Source organism: Dipodomys ordii, unplaced genomic scaffold (genome assembly GCF_000151885.1).
Source record: "Dipodomys ordii isolate 6190 unplaced genomic scaffold, Dord_2.0 Scaffold14, whole genome shotgun sequence".
NCBI lineage: Eukaryota > Metazoa > Chordata > Mammalia > Rodentia > Heteromyidae > Dipodomys > Dipodomys ordii.
This window is the reverse complement of record NW_012267230.1, coordinates 5,481,777-5,504,462: the sequence shown is the minus strand read 5'-3', so window position 1 is coordinate 5,504,462 and position 22,686 is coordinate 5,481,777. Positions and strand designations below refer to the sequence as shown.

At 50.9% G+C, this 22,686-nt stretch overlaps 3 protein-coding genes across 5 annotated transcripts; 2 read left to right on the top strand and 1 right to left on the bottom strand.

The window, feature by feature from the left end:
• The first annotated feature begins 752 nt into the window (after window positions 1–752).
• Window positions 753–17,138, top strand: Tbc1d10b (TBC1 domain family, member 10B). The gene is made up of 9 exons (XM_013011709.1): window positions 753–1,684; window positions 7,796–7,895; window positions 8,184–8,291; window positions 8,390–8,496; window positions 13,285–13,399; window positions 13,526–13,591; window positions 13,777–13,966; window positions 14,555–14,709; window positions 15,592–17,138. Exons 1-9 carry the CDS (start codon window positions 753–755, stop codon window positions 16,267–16,269), a joined length of 2,451 nt encoding a protein of 816 aa, XP_012867163.1. The 3' UTR covers window positions 16,270–17,138.
• A 33-nt stretch (window positions 17,139–17,171) lies between these two features.
• Window positions 17,172–18,447, bottom strand: LOC105982190 (sesquipedalian-1-like). Its single transcript, XM_013011710.1, has 2 exons — window positions 18,201–18,447; window positions 17,172–17,950 (listed from the first exon to the last, which is right to left on the bottom strand). The coding sequence occupies exon 2, from the start codon at window positions 17,924–17,926 to the stop codon at window positions 17,291–17,293; it is 636 nt and encodes a 211-aa protein (XP_012867164.1). The 5' UTR covers window positions 17,927–17,950; window positions 18,201–18,447; the 3' UTR covers window positions 17,172–17,290.
• Window positions 18,448–19,031: 584 nt separating this feature from the next.
• Cd2bp2 (CD2 (cytoplasmic tail) binding protein 2) lies at window positions 19,032–22,100 on the top strand. 3 transcript variants are annotated; one of them, XM_013011698.1, is made up of 7 exons: window positions 19,032–19,123; window positions 19,505–19,608; window positions 19,822–19,957; window positions 20,179–20,336; window positions 20,880–21,315; window positions 21,398–21,504; window positions 21,591–21,826. In XM_013011698.1, exons 2-7 carry the CDS (start codon window positions 19,531–19,533, stop codon window positions 21,699–21,701), a joined length of 1,026 nt encoding a protein of 341 aa, XP_012867152.1. In that variant the 5' UTR covers window positions 19,032–19,123; window positions 19,505–19,530; the 3' UTR covers window positions 21,702–21,826. The 3 variants fall into 3 exon arrangements, with proteins under 3 accessions (XP_012867152.1, XP_012867153.1, XP_012867151.1); XM_013011699.1 differs by having other exon boundaries at window positions 19,048–19,177; window positions 21,404–21,504; window positions 21,591–22,100; XM_013011697.1 differs by having other exon boundaries at window positions 19,049–19,177.
• Window positions 22,101–22,686: the final 586 nt, after the last annotated feature.

Below are 22,686 nucleotides of genomic sequence, written 5' to 3'. Positions count from 1 at the left end.
CATCACGGTCGTGTCATTTTGACCGCCTACCCACCCTTTTCATTGGCTCTCTTTTTACGTTTCTATTGGTTAGAAGGCTACCAAGCCCCGCCTCCTACCGCACAGCACCACGCTCATTTCCCGTTCTTCCGCAATCATTTGCTCTGTAGCTGTGTTTATTGGCCAGAAGGTTCAGATTCCTGGTTTTCTACTGGTTGTTTCCTTCGTCCCACCTCCTTCCTTGGCTCACCCTCTGATTGGCCTCCTCGTCCTCCGCCTTCTCCGTTTCCTCCTTCTAGATTACCCACCCACTTCCCGCCTCCAACACCACCCACCCAGCCATCGATTGGCAGGAACCCAGTTTCCTCTCTTCTATTATTCGTCCAAGTGCTTTGACAGAGGCGGGAGAAAAAAAGGGGCGCGAGGGGCCGGCTCCCGCGCAGGCGTGGAACGCGCAGACGCAGGCCGCTCCGCCGCGTGTGCGCAGGCGCGACGCCGGCCACTCGCTCCAAGCAGGAGGGAGGGGGCGGCGAGAGCGCTCAGGGGGAGGGGGGCGGTGAGAGGGCACGAGCGAGACCCCGGCGCGAGGCGCCCCGCGACCCCTGCCCCGCCCCCGCGCGCCCCGCGGCCGCCGCGCGCCGCCCCGCCCCTGGCGCGCGCCGGGCCGCGCCCTTCGCCCTCTCCCCTTCCCTGACGGGAGGCTCCGGGCGGCCTGAGGGGCGGCGCCTTCTGCGGCCTCCCCGGCCGGGGGATGTGAGGGGCGGCCGGCGGCTATGGAGACGGGCCCGGCGCCCCTGGTGGCCCCGCCGCGCCGTCATGGCGCCCCTGCGGCCCCCTCGCCGCCGCCCCGGGGTTCCCGGGCCGGGCCCATGTTGGTGGTGGCCCAGGGGCCGCCTGTGACTACGGCCACTTCGGCCCCCGTCACCCTGGTGGCCCCCGGGGAGGCGCGGCCCGCCTGGGTCCAGGGGCCGGCCCCGACCTCGGCCTCGACGGCCCCGGCCAGCACGGTGGTGGTGCTGACTCTGGAAGCTTCATCCGAAGCCCCGGAGATGCAGGTTCCCCCCGGCCCGGAGCCCCCGGTGCCCGCGCCCGCCGCCGCAGCCCCAGCGCCAGCGCCTCCGGCGTCAGGGGTGGACTCTCCGAAGATGGAAGAGATTCGAACCTCACCTGTCCCAGGACCAGGGACTCCCACCGGGACCCCCACCAAGACCCCTTCCAGAACAGCTCCTGGGGTTCTGGCCGGCAAACCTCCGCTCGCCCCCAAGCCGGGAACCCCAGTGGCCTCAGGAGCGACTGCACGGGGTGCAGCAGCAAAGGTGACAAGTGGACCTGGACATGGGGCTGCAACAGCAACACCAGCATCAGCAGGACAGGCTCCAGAGGACGCCTCGGGCCCGGGTCCTGGCGCTTCAGGGACGAGTGAGGCTCCGGTAGCTGTCGTGACGGTGACCCCAGCTCCAGAGCCCGTGGAAAACACTCAAGACCTGGGCTCTACATCCAGCTTGGGACCTGGCATCTCGGGGCCTCGGGGGCAGGCCCCGGACACCCTGAGCTACTTGGATTCTGTAAGCCTCATGTCCGGGACCTTGGAGTCCTTGGCGGATGATATGAGCTCCATGGGCTCAGACTCGGAGATAAACGGGCTGCCCCTGCGCAAGACGGACAAGTATGGCTTCCTAGGGGGTAGCCAGTACTCGGGAAGCCTGTAAGTAGCCACCAGGTACCCGGCAGGACCACCCCGGGAAGTGGAGGTCCAGGTGGAAGGGGGATGGTCAAATGACACACCTTGGCCAACCTATGGCTGCCCAGCCTCCTCTGAGGATGGGGGAGAGGCGGTTGATTAATAGGAATGTGGCATCTAGAGCAGCATATTGATGGTTTCATGGCATTGGCTTGTTGGGGGGGGGGCGGTCGGGGATCAAGGATCAGTACATCTGGTCCAAGCCTAGACCTTGTCTTTGGAGGGCTGTGTGTCCTTGAGCTAGTGGCATCCCTGTTTCTAAGCCCTAGTGTCTTCTATGAAGGGTTGAATGAAGTGATACTTAAGGTCATCTCAGCTTTTTGGTGGGGATTTCTAGCTACAGACCTGATGATCTGGAAGGTTGGTTGGGCAGTGGGGGATTGTGGTAGGGACCTTTGGCCTCTTTAGGGACAGTCTGGCAGGGATGCGGGCAATCTTCCTTCACAGCTGGAGTGATGAGGTAGAGAAATCAGCTTGATGGAGAAAAGACCCTGAAAACAGGGCTCCTCTGTGAAACAGAGGTCAGTTTTATGTCTTCACTGAAGGAAAGGGGGTGGGGAAGGCCTCTTCCCCATTTCCTCATCTCCCCAGCTGGGCTTACTCTTTCCTAGTTCCCTCCATGGGCCTGAGTCACTCCTGAGGTGGGGGAGTTACTGCTTCTGATTTCTTCCTTCCCTCAGTCGGATCCTGCTCATTGTTGTACCCCCTTAACCTGCTGGTCAGCTCAGCTTACAGCATCGTCTGAGCTCGTTTGTGCCAGTTCCTATGCTGCAACTCACCATAAAGTAATTCTTTTCTCCGGATGAGCTCATCTGGAGGTTGTGACTAGTACTTGAACAGCTGGTTTCAATACAGTATGTCAGGTGTAGCCTAGGAGGGTTTTGTGAACACCTGGAGAAGGGATCTTCTCCCCAGTGTGGTTCTGAATCATGAAGAATAAGTGTGTTTTAGACCTGACTCTATGTTGAAGTGGGGTAGGGTAAAGGATTGTGTATGGGGAATAAAAACGGTTTATAAGCTAGCAAATATCAGAAAAGTTTTGATTGAGCAACAACATTCATGGTATGTTGTAGAGAAGGTGGGCTGTAATTGAATTTTGACCCTGGTGCTTTCCCATGGCCCAGGAAGAGTTATGATCAGTTTATAGATGGATTAGAATTAGAACAGTTGAGTGAATTGCATGCCAAATGCCTCTTTCTTCAACACTAGACTGTCTTAAGGAATTTGGGTTAAATTCAAGTTCAGAGAGTCCCTCTTGCATGTGCTTGCCCTGTGCTTGAGTGCTGTTTCTCTGCTTTCTAAGTTTGGGGCTCTAAAAATGTGTGTTCTCTTCTTACCTTAGAGGTAAGGCTGACTGTGGCACTAGTTACCTTGAAAGCTTTTTTGTCTTCAGGGTAAAGTCCAAGCTCTTCAGCTTGAACACAAGCTCCTTATTCTGGCCACACCAGCCTCAGTCTGATTTCTCACTACTCATTTCCAGGCACTCTGCTCTGGTTCTGCAGAACTCATTGTAATTGTTCCCCATTTATATTTAGGCCTGTACCACCCGTTAAAAATGTTCTTTCCCTTCTTTGGTAATTCTCTTTTTTTTTTTTTTTCTTTTGGCTCGTCCTGGGACATGAACTCAGAGCCTAGGTGCTACCACTGAGCTTAAGGCTAGAACTCTACCACTTGAGCCACAGCTCCACTTCTGGCTTTTATTTTTTGGTAGTTAATTGGTCATAAGAGTCTCACGGACTTTCTTGCCTGGACTGGCTTCAAACTGAGATCCTCAGATCTGTCTCCTGAGCAGCTAGGATTACAGGTGTGAGCCACCAGTGTCAAGCTGCTAGGTAATTTCTACTCATTCTTTATGGTTCACATCAGATTCATTATTCTCCAAGAAGCTTTCCCTGATACCTGACTCTCCAATTATATGACTTGTGTGCATCTTTGCATTTCCCATACCATGCTGGAACTTCTTAGACTGTGATGTTCTTGTGCATAGGAAAGGTATCTAAATCTTCCTACCACTTAGCTCCATTTCCAGCTTTTTGGAAATTAATTGTAGATAAGAGTCTCTCAGACATTTCCTTTTGGGCTGACTTTGAACCTCAATCAATCCTCAGATATCAGCTTCCTGAATAGCTAGGATTACTGGTATCTAGATATGAATTCTTTGTTTTGTTTGTTGGTGCTATTTGTGTTTGAACTCAGGGCCTCATGCTTTCTAGGCAAGCGCTTTACCACTTGAGTCACACCTCCAGCCCTCTATGGGACTCTTTATCGCCTCCACTAAACTGTCAAAAAAAAAAAAAAAGCCAGAAGTACAGCTGTGGCTCAAGTGGTAGAGCACTGGCCTTGAGCAAAAAGAGATCAGGGACAGAACCTAGCCACTGGGTTCAAGCTCAATGACTGGCAAAAACAATAACAACAAAAAAACAGGGCTGGGAATGTGGCCTAATGGTAGAGTGCTTGCCTAGCATGCATGAGGCCCTGGGTTCGATTTCTCAGTACCACATAAACAGAAAAAGCTGGAAGTGACACTGTGGCTCAAGTGGTAGAGTGCTAACCTTGAGCAAATGAAGCTCAGGGACAGTCCCCAGGCCCGGAGTTCAAGCTCCAGAACTGGGGAAAACAAACAAACCCAAAACAATAAAACAAAAAACCTAGGCACCAGTGACTCATGTCTGTAATCCTAGCTGCTCAGGAGGTTGAGATCTAAGGGTCATGGTACAAAGCCAGCCTGGGCCAGAAAGTTAATAAGATTCATAACTCCAGTAAACTACCAAAAACTGAAAGTGAAGCTGTGGTCAAGTGGTAGAGCACTAGCCTTCAGCCAAAGAAGCTCAGGAACAGCAACCAGACCCTGAATTTAATCCCAGTACCAGCACACACATGAAAATGATATCTTTGTTAAGAAGCATAGAATTTATGCTCTGATCCTAAAACTTCTGCTTAACAGTCCTTTATATAGATTTTTTTTTTCTCATAGTACTCCAATTTTGTGATGACATCCCTTTTTATAGCCAAAGAAGAGACTCAGGTTATAGTTCCCAAGACTCTCTCCCTTACAAACCAGCTTATAAAGGACAGAGCTGGGACTTGAGCTTAGGTCTCCTTCCTTCCTTCCTTCCTTCCTTTCTTTCTTCTTTCTTTATTTTTGTCAGTCGTTGGGCTTTCTTTCTTCCTTTCTTTCTTTCTTTTTGTCAGTCGTTGGGCTTGAACTCGGTCTAGGCGCTATCCCTCAGCTCTTCAGCTTAAGGCTAGCACTCTACCACATGAGCCACAGCACCACTTCCGGTTTTCTGATGGTTTATTGGAGATAAGAGTCTCGTGGACTTTCCTGCCCAGGCTGGCTTTGAACCAAGATCCTCAGATCTCTGCCTCCCGAGTAGCTAGGATTACGGGTGTGAGCCACTGGTGCCCAGCTTAGGTCTCCTTATTTCTAAAGCCCAAACGTTCATTTCTCCTGGACTGGCTTCTACAATAACTTTCAAATTAGGGTTATAGCAAGTGTGAAACTCTGGCAGAAGAATGGCAAACAGGGCAAGAAGAACTTCATTTGTCTAGAAATCAGGGAGATTTCAGGGAGAAGGATGGAAGAGGTACATGAAATCTCAAATTCTCAAATGGTAGAAGGGATATATATATAAGATATATATAAGATATACATAAGATATATATCTTATATATCTTATGTATATCTTATATATATCTTATATATATCTTATATATATCTTATATATATATTTTTTTTGGGTCGGTCGTGGGGCTTGAACTCTGGACCTGGGCACTGTCCCTCAGCTCTTCAGCTCAAGGCAAGCTCTCTACCACTTGAGCCACAGCACCCTTTCTGGCTTTTTCTGCTTATGTGGTGCTGAGGAATCGAACCCAGGGCCTCATGCATGCAAGGTATGCACTCTACCACTGAGCCACCTTCCCTAGCCCCTGTTAATTTTTTTTGACTGTTGTCTTTTTTTTTTTTTTTTGTTGGTCGTGGGGCTTAAACTCTGGGCCTGGGCGCCGTCCCTCAGCTCTTCAGCTCAAGGCAAGCGCTCTACCACTTGAGCTACAGCGCCACTTCCGGTTTTCTGGTGGTTTATTGGAGATAGGAGTCTCATGGTCTCTCCTACCTGGGCTGGCTTTGAACCGCGATCCTCAGATCTCAGCCTCCTGAGTAGCTAGGATTACAGGCGTGAGCCACCAGCGCCCGGCTTGACTGTTGTCTTAAACTCAGGACCTAGGTGCTGACCCTGAGCTCTTTTTTTTTTTTTTTTTGACGTCCTAAGGCTTGAACTCAGGTCCTGCGCAATGACCTGTGCCCAAGGCAAGTGCTCTACCACTTGAGCCACAGCACTACTTCTGGCTTTTTCTGTTTATGTGGCACTGAGGAATGGAACCTAGGGCTTCATGTATGCCAGGCAAGCACTCTACCACTTGAGCCAAAGCAACACTTCTGGCTTTTTCTGTTTATGTGGTACTGAGGAATCAAACCCTGGGCTTCATGTATGCGAGGGAAGCACTCTACCACTAAGTCATATTCCCAGCCTCCCTGAGCTTTTGAGAGCTTGTTTGGAGGTTCTAGCAGGGGAGCGCAGCTACTCGTATACCCTTGACCGAAGACCGGTCGGTCCTCCTCTATCCGGGATAGTCGTCCTCTTCGACCGAGCGCGCAGCTTCGGGAGGGACGCACATGGAGCGGTGAGGGAGGAAGGGACACCCGCCTAGCCAGCCAGATCAGCCGAATCAACCCTGGCGATCAATGGGGTGACAGATGTCGCAGCCAGATTGCCCTCACATCCTCTCCTTGAGCTTTTTTACTCAAAGGCTAGTGCTTGACCACTTTGAGCCACAGCTCCACTTTGGTTTTTTTTTTTTTTTTACTTTTTTTTTTGGGTCCGGTTGTGGGGCCTGAACTCTGGGCCTGGGCGCTGTCCCTCAGCTCCTCAGCTCAAGGCTAGCGCTCTACCACTTGAGCCACAGCACCCTTTCTGGCTTTTTTTGCTTATGTGGTGCTGAGGAATCGAACCCAGGGCCTCAGGCATGCAAGGCAAGCACTCTACCACTGAGCCACCTTCCTAGCTCCTCCACTTCTGGTTTTTGAGTGGTTAATTAAAGATGACTCTCACAGGGACTTTTATGTCCATGCTGGCTTTGAACCTCCATCCTCAAATCTAAGCCTCCCGAATTGCTAAGATTATTGGCATGAGCCACTAGTGCCTGGCTAGAAGGGATCTTAAGAGGCTGATAGGATGAAACTCAGTTCTAAAGATACAAATACATTTGTTCTGCATTTGATTTGATAGATAATTACTATTACTTACTGAGCCCCTTGCTTTGTGTTTAGTTCATATAACTTCAGCAAGTCCCTTTGGAGGCTACTGTTATTTTCTTCACCTTATGAAAAAGAAAATTGAGGGGCTGGGAAGGTGGCTCAGTGGTAGAGGCTTGCCTTACATGCATGAGGCCCTGGGTTCAATTCCTCAGCACCACATAAGCAGAAAAAGCCAGAAATGGCTCTGTGGCTCAGGTAGTAGAGCACTAGCCTTGAGCTGAAGAGCTGAGAAACAGTGCCCAGGCCCAGAGTTCAGGCCCTACGACTGACTTAAAAAAGAAAGAAAGAAAGAGGAAATTGAGGCCTAGAAAAAGTAAATGACTAGCCTAAGGTCATGATGAATAAATGGTACGGCTAGGCTTTGGATCTAAGTCCTAATACAAAAAGTGGCTTTTATTTATTGTTATTTTGTGGCACTGGGAGTTGGACCAGGGCCTTATGCATGCTAGGCAAGGGCTCTACCACTGAGCTACATCTCTAGCCAAAATGTGACTTTTAAATATTCTGTACTCATTCTTCAAGTTTGTATGTGTCTAAAGTGGGATCACTGTATAGAGACTGAACAGAGAAGGAAGTCCTTTGAGTGTAGCAAATAAGGCTGTGGATATGGCTATCTGGCTAGACATTGTAATGCTTGCTAGCTTACAGAATACCCAGATTCTCATTGGAATCTAGCAAGGTAGCTGGCACAACTTCCCCAGCAACACAGGTTTTATACTATGGCTACTTAACCCCTTCCATGCTCCCCCATCCTACAGAGAAAGTTCCATTCCTGTGGATGTGGCTCGTCAGCGGGAGCTCAAGTGGCTGGAGATGTTCAACAACTGGGATAAGTGGCTGTCACGGCGTTTCCAGAAGGTTTGAGAGGGTTATATGATGGGTTGGGCAATGTACCAGGGTGGGGGAGGGACATTGCTCTAGGGAAGCCCAAGAAACTTGACAGTATCTGCCTTCAGGACCATATTGGGTGTAGGTGGTACTTGGTCCCCGAGAGGAGGAGAAGCTTTAAGTAGAAGGCCAAGGACAGGTCCAGTGGAGACAAGTCTGTCATGTAGGAAGAGTTTGAAGAAGTCTGAGGACTGCTGGGAAAGCTTGGAAGCCCTGTCAGACCTTGAAACTGTCCCCCTGGCTGCCACTCTGCTTTAGGTGAAGCTACGCTGCCGGAAGGGGATCCCCTCCTCCCTAAGAGCCAAGGCCTGGCAGTACTTATCTAATAGCAAAGAACTTCTGGATCAGAACCCCGGCAAGTTTGAGGTGCGTGCAGCTCCAGGGTATGGAGACTTAGCCCTGTCTGTGCAAAGAGCGTGTCAGCTTCCTCAGATCTTGAAATAATCCTTTCTGTCCCACTGCAGGAGTTGGAACGGGCTCCTGGGGACCCCAAGTGGCTGGATGTGATTGAGAAAGACCTGCACCGCCAGTTCCCTTTCCATGAGATGTTTGCTGCTCGAGGGGGGCATGGGTAAGGTGGACTGACTGTGGGATAGTCAGTAACCATTTGTTGAGGATTTTAGGTGATTAAAAAAAAAATGAGGCTAAAAACCAGTTCTTGCAAGCTGGGTGCTGGTGGCTCATGCCTATAATCCTAGTAATTCAGATTTTGTCGGTCGTGGGGCTTGAACTCTGGGCTTGGACGCTGTCCCTCAGCTTTTCAGCTCAAGGTGAGCGCTCTACCACTTGAGCTACAGTGCCACTTCCAGTTTTCTGGTGGTTTATTGGAGATGAGAGTTTCAAGGACTTTCCTGCTCGGGCTGGCTTTGAATCTTGATCCTCAGATCTCAGCCTCCTGAGTAGCTAGGATTACAGGGCACCAGCGCCTGGCTAGAGACTTTTTTTTTGGTCGTGGGGCTTGAACTCTGGGCCTGGGCACTGTCGCTCAGCTCTTCAGCTCAAGGCAAGCGCTCTACCACTTGAGCTATAGCGCCACTTCCGGTTTTCTGGTGGTTTATTGGAGATAGGAGTCTCACGTTCTTTCCTGCCCGGGCTGGTTTTGAACTGCGATCCTCAGATCTCAGCCTCCTGAGTAGCTAGGATTACAGGCGTGAGCCACCAGCGCCCGGCTGGCTAGAGACTCTTATCTCCAATTAAACACCAAAAAGCCAGAAGTCGAGCTGTCGCTCAAGTTGTAGAGACTAGTCTTGAGCACAAAAGTTCAGACAGTACCTAAGCACTGAGTTCAAGCCCCAGGACTGGCACAAAAACAAAAAACAGTTCTTGCCCTGTAGGACTTGGTAAGTGATCCTTAAAGGACTAAATGTCATCTTGTGTTAAAGCAGGGATCTCAGACTAAACTTGGGTTCTATGTGTGTCTCTGTCTGAGGGGGGTTTCATTGAAAAGGTTTCACTTCATATTTTCCTTTAAGTTTCCTTCAAGTTTCAAGGTTTCCTTCAAGGATAGATGGGCAATGGGGTGGGGCAGAGTTTTTCTGCCTGGGGAGTTTTATAAACACCGTCTATCTAGGTAGTGAGCTCTACTGAGGTAGAGCTGAGACTAAAAAAGTTTGGGGCCATATCACCAATAGGTGAGCTCTTAAATACTGTGCCAAGACACTTGAGTTTTTGTTGTATAGGCTATTTCCTAAAGCTGTGAGGATACATGCGTATATTATCCCTTTAAAGTATTCAAGATGATGGTAGATGGTTAGATAGACTTTTTTGTTTTGCAGTGCTGGAGATCAAACTTGGGGCTTTGCACATAATGGGCATGTGCTATCTATGAGCTACATCTCCAGCTCTGCATGGACCGGTTTTTTAATCAATAAGTTCATCTTTTAACCAATACTTACTGAGTACTTGTTATCTGTCAGGTACTGTTTTAGTCATATATGAAAGCAGTGAACCAAATAAAATCTCCTGTCCTTGTAAGTTATATTGTTTTTAAGGGAATAAGCAGTGTATCAGATTAAAAAAAGTATGTTTGTGGTTTACAGAAGAGTTGAAAGCAAGAAAGGAGAATAGATCAGATGCCAGTGGCTCATGCTTATGATCCTAGCTATTCACAGGCTGGTAAGGGAAGTCTGTGAGACTCTTTTTTTTTTTTTTTGTCCTGGTGTTAGTCCTGGTCCTGGGGCTTACACTCAAGGCCTTCTTAGCTTTGTCCCTGAGTTTTGTGGGGTTTTTATTGCTTATTTTTTTTTTTTACTAGACTAGCATTCTATCACTTGAGACACACTTCCAGCTTTTTTAGTGGTTAATTGAGGTAAGAGTCTCACAGACTTTCCTGCCTGGGCTGGCTTTGAACCACAATCCTCAGATCTCAGCCTCCTGAGTAGCCAGGGATTACAGGTATGAACTGGTTAATTGGAGAGCCATCTCCAATTAACCAGTAAAATCCTGCAAAGTAGAGGTGTGGCTCAAGTGAAAGAGCACCAGAGCCTTGACCAGAAAAAGCTAAGGCTGTGCCCAGGACTTGAGTTCAAGCCCCAGTACCACCTCAAAAAAAAAAAAAATAGAGACTGTGAGTGGGGATGGGATTACAAAATGACCAGATCTGGCTTACCTTTAAAGAAGATGGCTATAGCTGCTACCTTGAGAACAGACTGTAGGGAAACAAAGGTAGCACCAGGCCAGTTAGGAGACTGTTTCTGTAATTCAGAATAGGTGATGACAGATGATGACAGGAAGGTTGCTGTGGAAGAATGAGGAAATGTAGCTGGGTTCTGAAGGTAGCGTAATAGACATTGCTACGAGATTATATGTAAAGTATGTAAGAGAAAAAGAAAAAGACGTTGTGGTGACTCATAAAGTTTTTGATCTCAGAAACTAGAAGAAAGGAGCTATTATTTACTGATATGGATAAGGAAAACTGAGGAGAAGGTAGGCTTTGGGGCCATATCAGGAGTTCACTTTTGGAATGTTCAGTTTAAAATTATGGATGTGCCACATGCCGGTGGCTCACACCTGTAATCCCAGCTACTTAGAAGGCTGAGGTCTCAGGATCAAGGTTTGAAGCCAGCCTGAGCAGACATATACCCTAGGCTTTTATTTCCAATTACCCAGCAAAAAGCCAGAAGTAGAGGTATGGCTCAAGTGGCAGAGCAAAAAGGGTAAGGGAGAGTGGGAGGTCCTGAGTTCAGGTTCAGTACCAGGATTAAAAAACTAAAACACGTGGTTTTTTTGTCGGTGTGCTGTTATTGTTTTTTTTTTTGTTGTCTTTTTTTTGTGGGGGCAAAAGAGAGGCATAGGAATGGAGGGGGAAGGATGAACAAATGAAGTTGTGTACTATATTCAACATACACTCTGTGAAAAATAAACTATGCAACTTATGGGCAGCGATAGGAGGGTAATGAAAATTGGAAAAAGTGGTGGCATTGTCCAAGAAGAATTGTACTCATTACCTGACTTAATGGAATTGTAGTGTCTTTGTACAACTCTTTAAAACTGTAAAACCAAGCCAAAACAAACAATAGAAACAAAAGAAAGATGTCCCAGGATTGACTCTTGAAGCTCAAATGATTTGGAAATAAGGAGATAACCAATAGAGAGTGGACTGAGATATTAGAGTTGTAGGAAGGAAACCAGGAGAGTAGTTTCTGGAAGCAAAGTGAAGGTTTCAAAGATCAGCTGCGAGAAATGTTGCTGAGAGGGCAAGTCAATCAAGCCTGGGTACTGCCTTCTGGATTTAACACTGTGGAGGTGGATAATGACTTGATAAAAGCAGTGTTGTGTGGCTTCTCTAGAGAATTGTGGGAAGGACATGAAAGAGAGCAAGTCTATATTGTGGGAGAGTTTTGCTGACTAGGTAAGGAAGGAATTGCTCTTTGCAGGGGAATAGGAGGACTACAGGAATTCTGTTTCAGTACTGGAGCTTGAACTCTGAGCTTTGCATTGTGGCTTGGCTTTTTTGTTCATGACTGGCACTTGTCCACCTAAGCCATACCACCTGATTTTGTTTTGTTTTGTTTTTGTTTTGCTGGCTAATTGGAGATAAGAATCTCTCAGACTTTTCTGCTGGGATTTGCTTCAGGCCACAATCCTTCAAATCTCAGCCTTCTGAATAGCTAGGATTATAGGTGTGAGCCACTGGTGCCTGGCTCTGGGAACATTTTTTTAGTCAAGAAGGAATTACAGCACTGGTATGAGAGGAGTGATCCAGTCAAGAGAGAAAAAAATGGCTATGTAGGAGAAATGGTGGTTGCTGGCTTGATAGTCTGTGTGGGTGAGTGAAGATGGGATCCAGAACCCAACTGGAAAGGCTGTGCTTGGCAGGGATCACAGACAGTTCACCCATAGCAACAAGGGGAAGGCAGGGACACAGATGAAGGCAGTGGGTGGATGTATTGTGGGAGCTTGTGGAAGTTACGTATTTAATATGTATTAGGTAAAATAACCAGTATATCAAACCTGTCATTTCATGGGTAATTTGCAAAGTGGAGAGAAAATATTAAGTAAATAATAGTGGGTTGTTATGCAGATAAGACATAAATGATCACACTTGAATGACTGGATTTTGGGCAAAGCTATTATAAGCAGTGTTAGGAGTATGTGTGAGACTGGAGTCAGGGAGAAGAGCGGGGAGATCATTACCTTTCTTTGGCAAGAGATGGAGAGCTGATCTGGAAATGGCTTTGGAGGAGGAGAGAGAACAGACATGAATAGAGCTCAGGATGTAGCATTGCTTAGACTTGGTGATTAACCAAGGGAAATGAGGAGCATTCTTTTTTCTGATGTAGAGCTGAGGAGATCTAAGTCCCAGGTATGATGGACACCAGCAAGTCTCGGAGAGGAACAGTTGTAGAGCTGACTTCATTCTTTTAGTTGCAGAGACAAAGGCATAGGTTTGGGGCTGTTAAGTCTTCTCAAGAGCCAGGGCCCATTGAACTTGCTGAGAGAGCTGATGAAATCCAGTGAAATAGATAAAGCAGCCCTTGCCTGGGAAAGCTCATGCCCTGGAGTGATTAAAAAAAAACATCCAGACAGTGCTAGAGGAGGGCTAGCACTGTGGATGGTACAAGTGACCTTGGACATTTATGGGATGGTGGCAGAAGGCTGGAGAGAGTGCAGGCTTTGCTGAGCAATGAGTAGGAAGTATGTGAGGCGTGTGGCCAAGGGTGGAAGGCTGGGACTTGGATGCTTTGTGGGTTGAACCTCTGGTGGGCATGGCTAGGAAGGTGAATGGATGAGTGTGGTGGTAAAGCTCTAAGGCCAATCTGTAATTGGCTAGATATAGAAAAGGTCTGGGCTGAGGTTGGTTTGGTTGGGGACAGAGAGCTCCCATTGCTGTGATTGCCATGTTCTTCAATCCCCAAAGGCAACAGGACTTGTACCGAATCCTCAAGGCCTACACCATCTACAGACCTGACGAGGGCTACTGCCAAGCCCAGGCCCCAGTGGCTGCAGTCCTGCTCATGCACATGCCAGCTGAGGTCAGCATCTGTGGTCCTGGCCTGGGGGGGGCGGAGGGGCTCTTGGCCTGTACTAGGTGATAGGGGAGCTTCCTACTCCCTGCTTCTCAGGTTCCATCCCTCCCTCTTCATTGTTGTCCTTCTTAGCAAGCCTTTTGGTGCCTGGTGCAGATCTGCGACAAGTACCTCCCAGGTTACTACAGTGCAGGGCTGGTGAGTGTTTGGGTACCTGGGGTTGTGACTTGCCAAGGCTGCAGGGGAGGTCCTTCCCCTGCCCATCCTGGCCTTTCTATCCCTGTGTTCTCTGGACCTTTCCACTGAGGTGAGGATCAAGGTTGATTCTATCCTGAGGGCCACAGCGGACCAGGCCTTCTTCTCATGGCTCTTTCCTCCTTCAGGAGGCTATTCAGCTGGATGGAGAAATCTTCTTTGCACTCCTGCGCCGGGCTTCCCCATTAGCACATCGGCACCTGCGGCGGCAGCGCATTGACCCTGTGCTCTACATGACAGAATGGTTCATGTGCATCTTTGCCCGCACCTTGCCCTGGGCTTCAGTGCTGCGTGTCTGGGACATGTTTTTCTGTGAAGGTATTTAAGTGCCATCTAGGCTGTGAAGGGGCTTAGGTTCTGTGGTGACTGTCAGAGAGTTCTGCTATATTTCTGGTGGACCATGGACAAAAGGTACTTGTTGGGCCAAGGCTTCCCTATAAGTAATCTATGGAGTAGAAAAACGGGCCTGGGTCTTGTTTCAGCCAGCCCACTTTCCTCCTAGGAATCTGAACCTATAGCAATACAACCCCTTCTTGGGGTCTCAGTTTCTTCATCTGTAAAGTTGGAAGTAGATAGGGATAAGAGCTGTGAGCCCTCTTAATAATTTAAGAGATTTAAGAGCCTAATGGCTGAGATCCTGGGCTTGGAACTCTCCCCCCCCCCCTTCTCTTTTTTTGTGTGTGCCTGTCATGGGGCCTGAGCTCTAGAGGCCTGGGTACTGTCCCTGAGCTCTTCAGCTCAAAGCTAGTGCCCTACCACTTGAACCACAGTGCCACTTCCGGCTTTTACTGCTTATGTAGTGCTGAGGAATCGAACCCAGGGCCTCATGCATGCAAGGCAAGCGCTCTACCACTGAACCACCTTCCCAGCCCCCCTCCCCCCATTCTTTTTTCTTCCACCCTATAGGAGTCAAGATCATCTTTCGGGTGGCCCTAGTTTTGCTTCGACACACGCTGGGGTCGGTGGAGAAGCTGCGTTCCTGCCAAGGCATGTATGAAACCATGGAGCAGCTGCGCAACCTGCCTCAACAGTGCATGCAAGAGGACTTCCTGGTACATGAGGTAGGCTCTCAGCATGCCCCACTGCTTTAGCCCATTCCCAGGTCCTCTGTATTCTGATTGTTTGTTTTTTGTTGTTTTGGTCCAGTCGTGGGGCCTGAACTCTGGGCCTGGGCGCTGTCCCTCAGCTCTTCAGCTCAAGGCTAGTGCTCTACCACTTGAGTCACAGCACCACTTCTGGCTTTTTTCTTGCTTATGTGGTGCGGAGGAATCAAACCCAGGGCCTCAGGCTTGCAAGGCAAGCACTCTACCACTGAGCCACCTTCCCAGCCCCTATTCTGATTTTTTGAACTGGGGGAAAAAAAGATGGGCACTGGTGGTTCACACTTCTAATCCTAGCTACTCAAGAGGCTGAGCTTTGAAGACTGAGGATGAAAGCCAGCCTGGGCAGAAAAGTCCACAAGACTCTCCAATTAACCACCTAAAACCCAGAAATGGAGATGTGGTTCAAAGTGGTAGAGCAACAACCTTGAGCAAAAAAGCTCAGGGACAGCACCTAAACACTGAATTCAAGCCCCATGATCACCATCAAAAACAAAAACACAAAGTGAAAAAAAAAGGGGTGGTGGTGATACTAGGCTTTGTCAGGGCCTTGCACTCGTTAGGCAGTTGCTGGAGCACTTGAGTCTCATCTTCCTTCTGGTACTTATTTTCTTTTTTTGGGGGGGTCCGGTCGTGGGGCCTGAACTCTGGGCCTGGGCGCTGTCCCTCAGCTCTTCAGCTCAAGGCTAGTGCTCTACCACTTGAGCCACAGCGCCACTTCCGGCTTTTTTCTTTTTGCTTATGAGGTGCTGAGGAATCGAACCCAGGGCCTCAGGCATGCAAGGCAAGCGCTCTACCACTGAGCCACCTTCCCAGCCCCTGGTACTTATTTTCTATATCTAGGTTACAAACCTCCCAGTGACAGAAGCACTGATTGAGCGAGAGAATACAACTCAGCTGAAGAAGTGGCGGGAAACCCGGGGAGAGTTGCAGTATCGGCCTTCCCGGCGACTACATGGCTCGCGGGCCATCCACGAGGAGCGCAGGCGTCAGCAGCCACCCCTGGGTCCCTCCTCCAGCCTCCTTAGCCTCCCCGGCCTCAAGAGCAGAGGCTCTCGGGCAGCTGGAGGGGCCCCCTCCCCTCCCTCTCTCCCCCGCAGAGCCAGTGCTGGGCCTGTCCCCGGGCCCGTGGTGACTGCAGAGGGACTGCACCCTTCCCTTCCCTCACCCACCGGCAACAGCACACCCCTGGGTTCCAGCAAGGAGACCCGGCGGCAAGAGAAGGAGCGGCAGAAACAGGAGAAGGAGCGGGAGAAGCAAGAGAAGGAGAGGCAGAAGTGGGAAAAAGAACAAGAGAAAGAACAGCAGAAGCAGGAGAAGGAACGGCAGAAACAGGAAAAGGAGAGGGAGAAGGAGCGGCAGAAACAGGAGAAGGAGCGGGAGAAGGAGAGGCAGAAACAAGAGAAGAAGGGCCAAGGCCGGAAGCTTTCCCTGCGTCGGAAGGCAGATGGTCCCCCAGCGCCTCATGATGATGGGGACAGGTCCTCTGCAGCTGAGGCCAGGCAGGACGCTTATTTCTGACCTCTGCCTGGGCCTGGACAGCATGGCCCCCTCCATTTCCCTCAGCCAAGAACAGGCCAGGCCAGGCCTGGGATCCTCCCTCAGCCCCTTCAACAGGCTGTCCCTCGTTCTGAGGAAAGTGGCTTGATTCTCCCATTTTTTGCCAGCTGCTGGTCCCTACACAGCTAGGACAGCCACAATGCATGGGGCAGCTACATTTCCTGGGGGTAGCCATGACCAAGGCTGGGGCCACTTGCCTCTGATTAGGCCCAGCTGGGATGTCTGTCTCTCCTGCCAATTCCCTCTGGGATCCTTTCCCAGGTGCTGTCCTAACTGGCCTCTTGTCACCAAGAGGCAGTGGCAGCAGTTTGCAGATTCTTACACACCAGTGGCTCACATTACCCACAAGGTAGAGCCAGGTTCCTTTTCCCTTCTTCAACCCTGCGCGTTTCTCCCACTGCCTTTCTGGGGGCCAACGCTCTCCTCACCTCCCTCTACTTTTGGACATCTCTGTTGTAATTATGTACAGAGGATCAAGGTTGGCCCAGGGTGGGGTGCTCACTCTGTCCTTCGTTCTCCTCCCAGTGTTCCTAAACTTTGGTATATTTAAGGGGACATGCACTCAAATAGGAACTGTCCCCCTCTTCCCCTCCCGTACTTCTCTGGCACTCCCTCTTCATCTACCTGCTCTGTATTCTCAGGCCTCTGCTTTATCTCACCAGGACTCCTACTTTTCATCTTGTTCCCTTCCAACCCTCAAGCTCCTTTCTGAGTAAGGGTCCTCCCTTGAGTCCAGGGGATGGAACCCAGTGTTTACATTCTCTTCTGTCTCAGCCCCATCCCATGCGGCGCTTTGAGGAACCGGAAAAAGAACCTGCTGTTGTACCTGGGTTTGTCTCCTTGCCTTGTTATTTGATAGAGGAGGCTTATGGGGAAGGCCTAGGAAGGGAGGGGGAAAAGCCAGGGCCTTGGTCTCTGAAAGCAGTTTGTGATCTCAACAGGTAGGTAGGTAGGTGGTAGCTCTTGGCCCTTGGTCCAACTCTCAGTCTGTCATCAACAAACACTGGTCGAACTTCTGCTCCAGCTTTGTCTGAGAGCTGCTGCCTGCATTGTCACTGGCTTCCTGGAGCCCTCTAGGTACTGCCCGCAGCACCCGGATCTCCTTACCAATGCGCTCATGCAACTCCTGGAAGTGGGAGGGAGCAGCGAGAGCAGCTAGAAAGCCACTGTCTTCTGGGGGTGAGCTGGGCTCTTGGCCAGCTGCCTGGCACAACTCCTGATACTGGGCTTCCAGGGCTGGTAGCAGTGCAGCCAGCCGCCTCCAGCTCACCCTAGCCAGTGCACACAGCCAAGCTTCTAGTTCTTCCTGGTTTTCTGCAGCTAGTTTGTAGGTCCTTCCCCTTGTGCCTTCCACCCCAGGAGTCTGGATGGTAAAGGCATAGGGTTCTGCAGCCTTAAGGTGGGGCTCCACTTGGCAGTTCTCCAACAGGATGAGGCCCAGGGGTGTGTGGTCTGCCTTGTGTTCGAGGTAGAAGAGGAGGTTTCCCCGGAGGACAAACCAACGCCGCTGATAGGTGGTGTTTCTAGTCCCCTTCTTTAGCAAGATGCCCTCCTGGTCCGGAGCCTGTGTTCTATGCCCATGGAAGAGACTGAGCACAGACTTGCGGTGCAATTTCATGATGATCCAGTGTGGGAGGAAGCCCTGGAAAAGAGTGGTCTGTTGCTTTGGAGAATCCTCCATGCTGCCCTCTCCCAGCTCACCCATGCAATCCTGGCCTCCAGGGTTTAAGATCGGATGGTCCCCAAGTCTCCCCCTCACTTCCTAATCCTGCCAATACGTGGGCCACATTTCATCACCACCTAGGTGATGCTGGGTCCTCTTGGCTAAGCAGTGGGCTTCATCCTGCAGCTGGGGTTCAAGAGAGGTATTGTTGCCCTTTTTCCAAGCCTACCTGAGAGCAGGGTTCGAGGGGCTTCTGGCCTAGGCCCGAGGCACCGGTGTCAATGCCACCTCACCTGTGATGGCTTTCCTACCCCTGAAACCAGGAACTGGCCCGTGGAATGGACGCGGGGCAAATGATTTCCTCTGGGTCCTAAAGGAAGCTAGGTTCATAAAGTGCACTATGTGCCATGGGACGTTTTCTTAGGGAAAGAACAAGCAAGGTCTCATCTCAGGCAGGGCTGACAACTTGGACAGCAAGCGGGTTTGTCGTGTGTGTGTGTGTGTGTGTGTGTGTGTGTGTGTGTGTGTGTGTGTGTAAAGGGTCTGGCTCTGTAACCTGGGCTGGCTTCGAACTTGCCATCCTTCCTCAACCTCACGGGTAGCAGGGTTGCCCACGGGCAGCAGCACTACGCCTGGCTCTCAAGGCGAGATTTCTAGTGAAATAGGATTGGGCGCCTAGCCTTTTGCCGGCTCTGGAAGAAGCGCGACTCGAACCCTTCCTGGAAAAGAAAACGGGCAGGATGCCACGGGCCCTGCCCAGACTGCTCTCCATCCTAACCCTGGACACCCCCTAAATGGATGCTCTCCACGTTCCCACCAGAGCCTCGGCGGCTGTCAGGGAATCGAAGTGACTTCCGGCCACCTGCGTGCGGGTCTAGGTGTAGATCGGCCCGCCCCTCCCACCCTCGGGAGGCTTCCGTCACTTCTGGCTGGGGAGAGGCGGGAGGGCGGGCAGCTGCCCCGCCTCAGCCCCGCCTCTCTGCGCACTTCCGCCCGCTCTCGCAGTTAGCCCTCTGGCTCGAATGAAGCCATTTCCGGTCTCCTTTGGCGCCTTCCTCCATCCTCTTCCGGGTTATGGCGGCCTGGTGCCCCGGATGTAGCCTTGGAGAAAGCATCTTTCCTTTCTTCCTCCACCTCCCCGTGGGATCCCAGGTGAGCGCGGGCAGTTGGGACTACCTGAGTGCCCGTGGCTCTGCTGCCGGCGTGATGTGTAACAGTCCGGGACGGCTGGGGGAGTCTCCACGTGGCCGGGAGTCGGCGTGGGGAGACGCGGAGCGGCCGGGGCGCCGGGTCCCGGGTCCACCCGGGCCTGGAGGGTCCGGGAGCGGGGGAGGGGGCGTGCCAGCCTGTCAGGACTCGGGAAGCCCGACTCCCTTCTTCAGGGAGGATCGCAGGCCCAGCGATTCTCTCATTGCTCCCTTCCCGAGCTAGGCCTGTCTCTTCACCAGGAGCAATGCTTGTCCCGGGGGCCCTCTCGCGGTCAGTCCCTTCCTTATCTAGTTTCCTTACTCGGCATCCTTTTCCTGGACTCAGCTTGAAGAAATCCCCCTCTGCCAGTCATGCCAAAGAGGAAAGTGACTTTCCAAGGTGTGGGAGATGAGGACGATGAGAATGAAAACAGTGCTTCCAAGAAGAAGGTGAAGTGATCTACGTTGCATTCGGGGAGAGTAAAACGTACGGGGGTGGGGCCCCAAGCCTGAATGAAGAGGAGGAAAGGGGTTGTGTATCACAGAGTTTCCCTGCATTCTCGGAGTACTGGGTCTGAATGGCTTTCAGTTTGGGTCCAGATGTTGGGCTGTTTGGGAAGTCATCAGTAATCTGCCTGTCTCACTGCTGGTTCTTGCTCACAGCTGGTGGACCCTGTGGTTGGGGCAGGGGGCCCTGGGAGCCGCTTCAAAGGCAAACACTCTTTGGACAGCGATGAGGAGGATGATGATGATGAGGGGTCCAGAAAATATGACATCCTGGCCTCAGAAGATGTAGAAGGTAAATTATATACAAGAAGTAGCTCAGTGGCAAAGCACTTGACTCACAAGTGAAATGTCCTGGGTTCGATCCCCAGTACCAAAATAAATTAAAAAAGTAAACATGGACTCTGCTAGAAGGAAAAGTCAGGGGCCTTAGGAATGTGGAGCAAGGGAGGCTCCTGTCTCTGTTTTACATACCTAGCATAGGGTAACCTTTTCTTTTTCTTCTTTTCTATACAGGTCAGGAAGCAGCCACGCTCCCCAGTGAAGGAGGTGTACGGATTACACCTTTCAACTTGCAAGAAGAAATGGAAGAAGGCCACTTTGATGCTGATGGCAACTACTTCCTGAACCGGGATGCTCAGATCCGAGACAGCTGGCTGGACAACATTGACTGGGTGTGGCTCAGGGGCTGGCATAACTGAGGCCTGGGGATGGCAAGTACTGGGCCTGGGCCCCAGTGGAGGTTTATAGGAATTTGTGGGGGGTTAGTCATGTCCCTGAGGTTTTTCACTCAAGGCTAGTGCTGTACCACTTTAAGCCACAGTGCCACTTCTGGTTTTCTGGTGGCTAATTGGTGATAAGAGTCTCACAGACTTTTCTTCCCTAAACCATGATCCTCTGATCTCAGCCTCCCGAGTAAGCTAGGATTATAGCCATAAGCTACCAGAGCTCGGCTTGAATTTTTTTTTTTTTTCTTTTGTGCCAGTCCTGGGACTTGACCAGTCCTGGGTGCTGACCCTGAGCTTTTTTGCTCAGGGCTAGTGCTCTACCCCTTGAGCCACAGCTCCACTTCTGACTTTCTGTGGTTAATTGAAGGTGAGAGTCCCACAGACTTTCTTTCTTGGGCTGACTTCAAGCTGAAATCTTAGATCTTTTAGGATTACAGGTATGAACCACCTGCACCCAGCAGGAAATAATTCTTTATCTTTCCTTTATAGGTGAAGATCAAGGAGCGGCCACCTGATCAGCGACAAGCCTCAGACTCAGAGGATGAGGACAGTGTGGGCCAGACACCAATGAGTGCCCAAGCCCTCCTAGAGGGACTTTTAGAGCTGCTGTTGCCAAGGGAGACAGTAGCGGGGGCACTGAGGCGTCTGGGGGCCAGAGGAGGAAGCAAAGGAGGCAGCAAGGGGACAGGGAGGCCTAGCTCCCCCCAGCGCCTTGACCGGCTCTCAGGGTTGGCTGACCAGATGGTGGCCCGAGGCAACCTGGGTGTATACCAGGAAACTAGGGAACGGTTGGCTATGCGGCTAAAGGGGTTAGGGTGCCGGACCCAGGGAGCCCCTGACCCCACCCCTCCACCCTCCCTGGACATGTTCGCTGAGGAAGTGGCTGAGGGGGAGCTGGAGACCCCAACCCCTACCCAGAAAGAAGGTGAGCTTGGAGGGCCAAAGAGGGGTACTGTGGGGAGAAGGCAGGGCACTGGAGGCCCAAATGGCTTTGCCTCTTGTTTTAGAAACAGAGTCGTCAGGAGATGGTCTGGTGGATGTAATGTGGGAATATAAATGGGAGAACACAGGGGATGCTGAGCTCTATGGGCCCTTTACAAGTGCCCAGATGCAGGTAAGCCCCTGTCTATAGCCTTTGGCCTTGTCCCTCCCTCCCCTGACTCCTGTCGTTCTTCTCAATTCTGCTCTCTCTTCCTGCAGACCTGGGTGAGCGAAGGCTACTTCCCTGACGGTGTTTATTGCCGGAAGCTGGACCCCCCTGGTGGTCAGTTCTACAACTCCAAACGCATTGACTTTGATCTCTACACTTGAGCCTATTGAGAGCCCAGTTGAGTGGCCCCTTCTTTTCCGCACATGGTGGAGGAGGCCCCGGCGGCCTCAGCAGTGAGGATATTGGAGGCCACTTTTCAATCAGTTTTCCTTTCCCTTAAATCCTTGGCTGCACTGATGGCCAAAAGCCAGGGGCGTATGCCATAGCTCCTCTGGCCTTGCCTAAGTCCTTGAGTGTTTCCTCCATGAAGTTCCTCCTTGGCAGTTTCTCTCTGATTTCTTGGACCACCTCACCTTTGTGGACCCCCATTAGTAGCAGAGTTCAAGCCCGTCAGGTGTCTTGAGGTCCCCTTTCCCAAACTCTGCTCATTGTGTAGAAATCCTTTCACTCGCACCCTTCTCCAGTCTTCTCTGAGGTTCTTGTTCTGTTCCTCTTGAGTCTTTGACTTTTGGGACTTCAGGTTCTCTGTCTGTTTGACCCCCAGGGATAGAGGTCCCAAGTGGAGATTTAAGGCCTGGAAGGGCTAGACTATCTGGAAGACTTTAGGACTCTGTTGAGGGCAAGCAGGAGCATGGTACACACTGACTCCCACCTTCTCAAGCTCCGTAGACGTCAGCCAAAAGTGCTGCCAGCCCAAGACTGAGCTGATTCTTCCCTAATCTGGCTTCTCTTTCTCCCGTGGCAGTTTCCACGCCTCTTAAGTGAAGTGCAAACCCAGTGATGGTACATGAAAGGCCCTTCAAGGCCATCTGGACTAGCCATGCATTGCATAGGCACAGAGAGGGGGCAGGAACTAGCTAGAGGTCACACCGTGATTCCATTGGCTCAGACCCAGTGGGCATGTTCTCCAGACTTTGCTTGGCCACAAAGTCTTTTCTGCTTGGCCTTATAACCTCCATTCCCAAGCCCTGCTTGTGACTACTACTGGGCTAGTGTCTGGAGGAAACAGGTAATTGGGCTGGTCTGCTGCCAGGAACTCTTGAGTCTGGTCGAGGAGGCAGGGAAGACAGGTGTAATTTTATTGCC

Bases quoted from the DNA above. Each gene is read 5' to 3' on its own strand.
- Cd2bp2 (XM_013011698.1), top strand. From the start codon at position 19,531: ATGCCAAAGAGGAAAGTGACTTTCCAAGGTGTGGGAGATGAGGACGAT. The intron at 19,609-19,821 runs GTGAAGTGATCT...TCTTGCTCACAG, and splicing joins ACAGTGCTTCCAAGAAGAAG to CTGGTGGACCCTGTGGTTGG. The intron at 19,958-20,178 runs GTAAATTATATA...TTTTCTATACAG, and splicing joins GGCCTCAGAAGATGTAGAAG to GTCAGGAAGCAGCCACGCTC.
- LOC105982190 (XM_013011710.1), bottom strand. From the start codon at position 17,926: ATGAAATTGCACCGCAAGTCTGTGCTCAGTCTCTTCCATGGGCATAGA.
- Tbc1d10b (XM_013011709.1), top strand. From the start codon at position 753: ATGGAGACGGGCCCGGCGCCCCTGGTGGCCCCGCCGCGCCGTCATGGC. The intron at 13,400-13,525 runs GTCAGCATCTGT...TGTCCTTCTTAG, and splicing joins TCATGCACATGCCAGCTGAG to CAAGCCTTTTGGTGCCTGGT. The intron at 14,710-15,591 runs GTAGGCTCTCAG...TTCTATATCTAG, and splicing joins AGGACTTCCTGGTACATGAG to GTTACAAACCTCCCAGTGAC.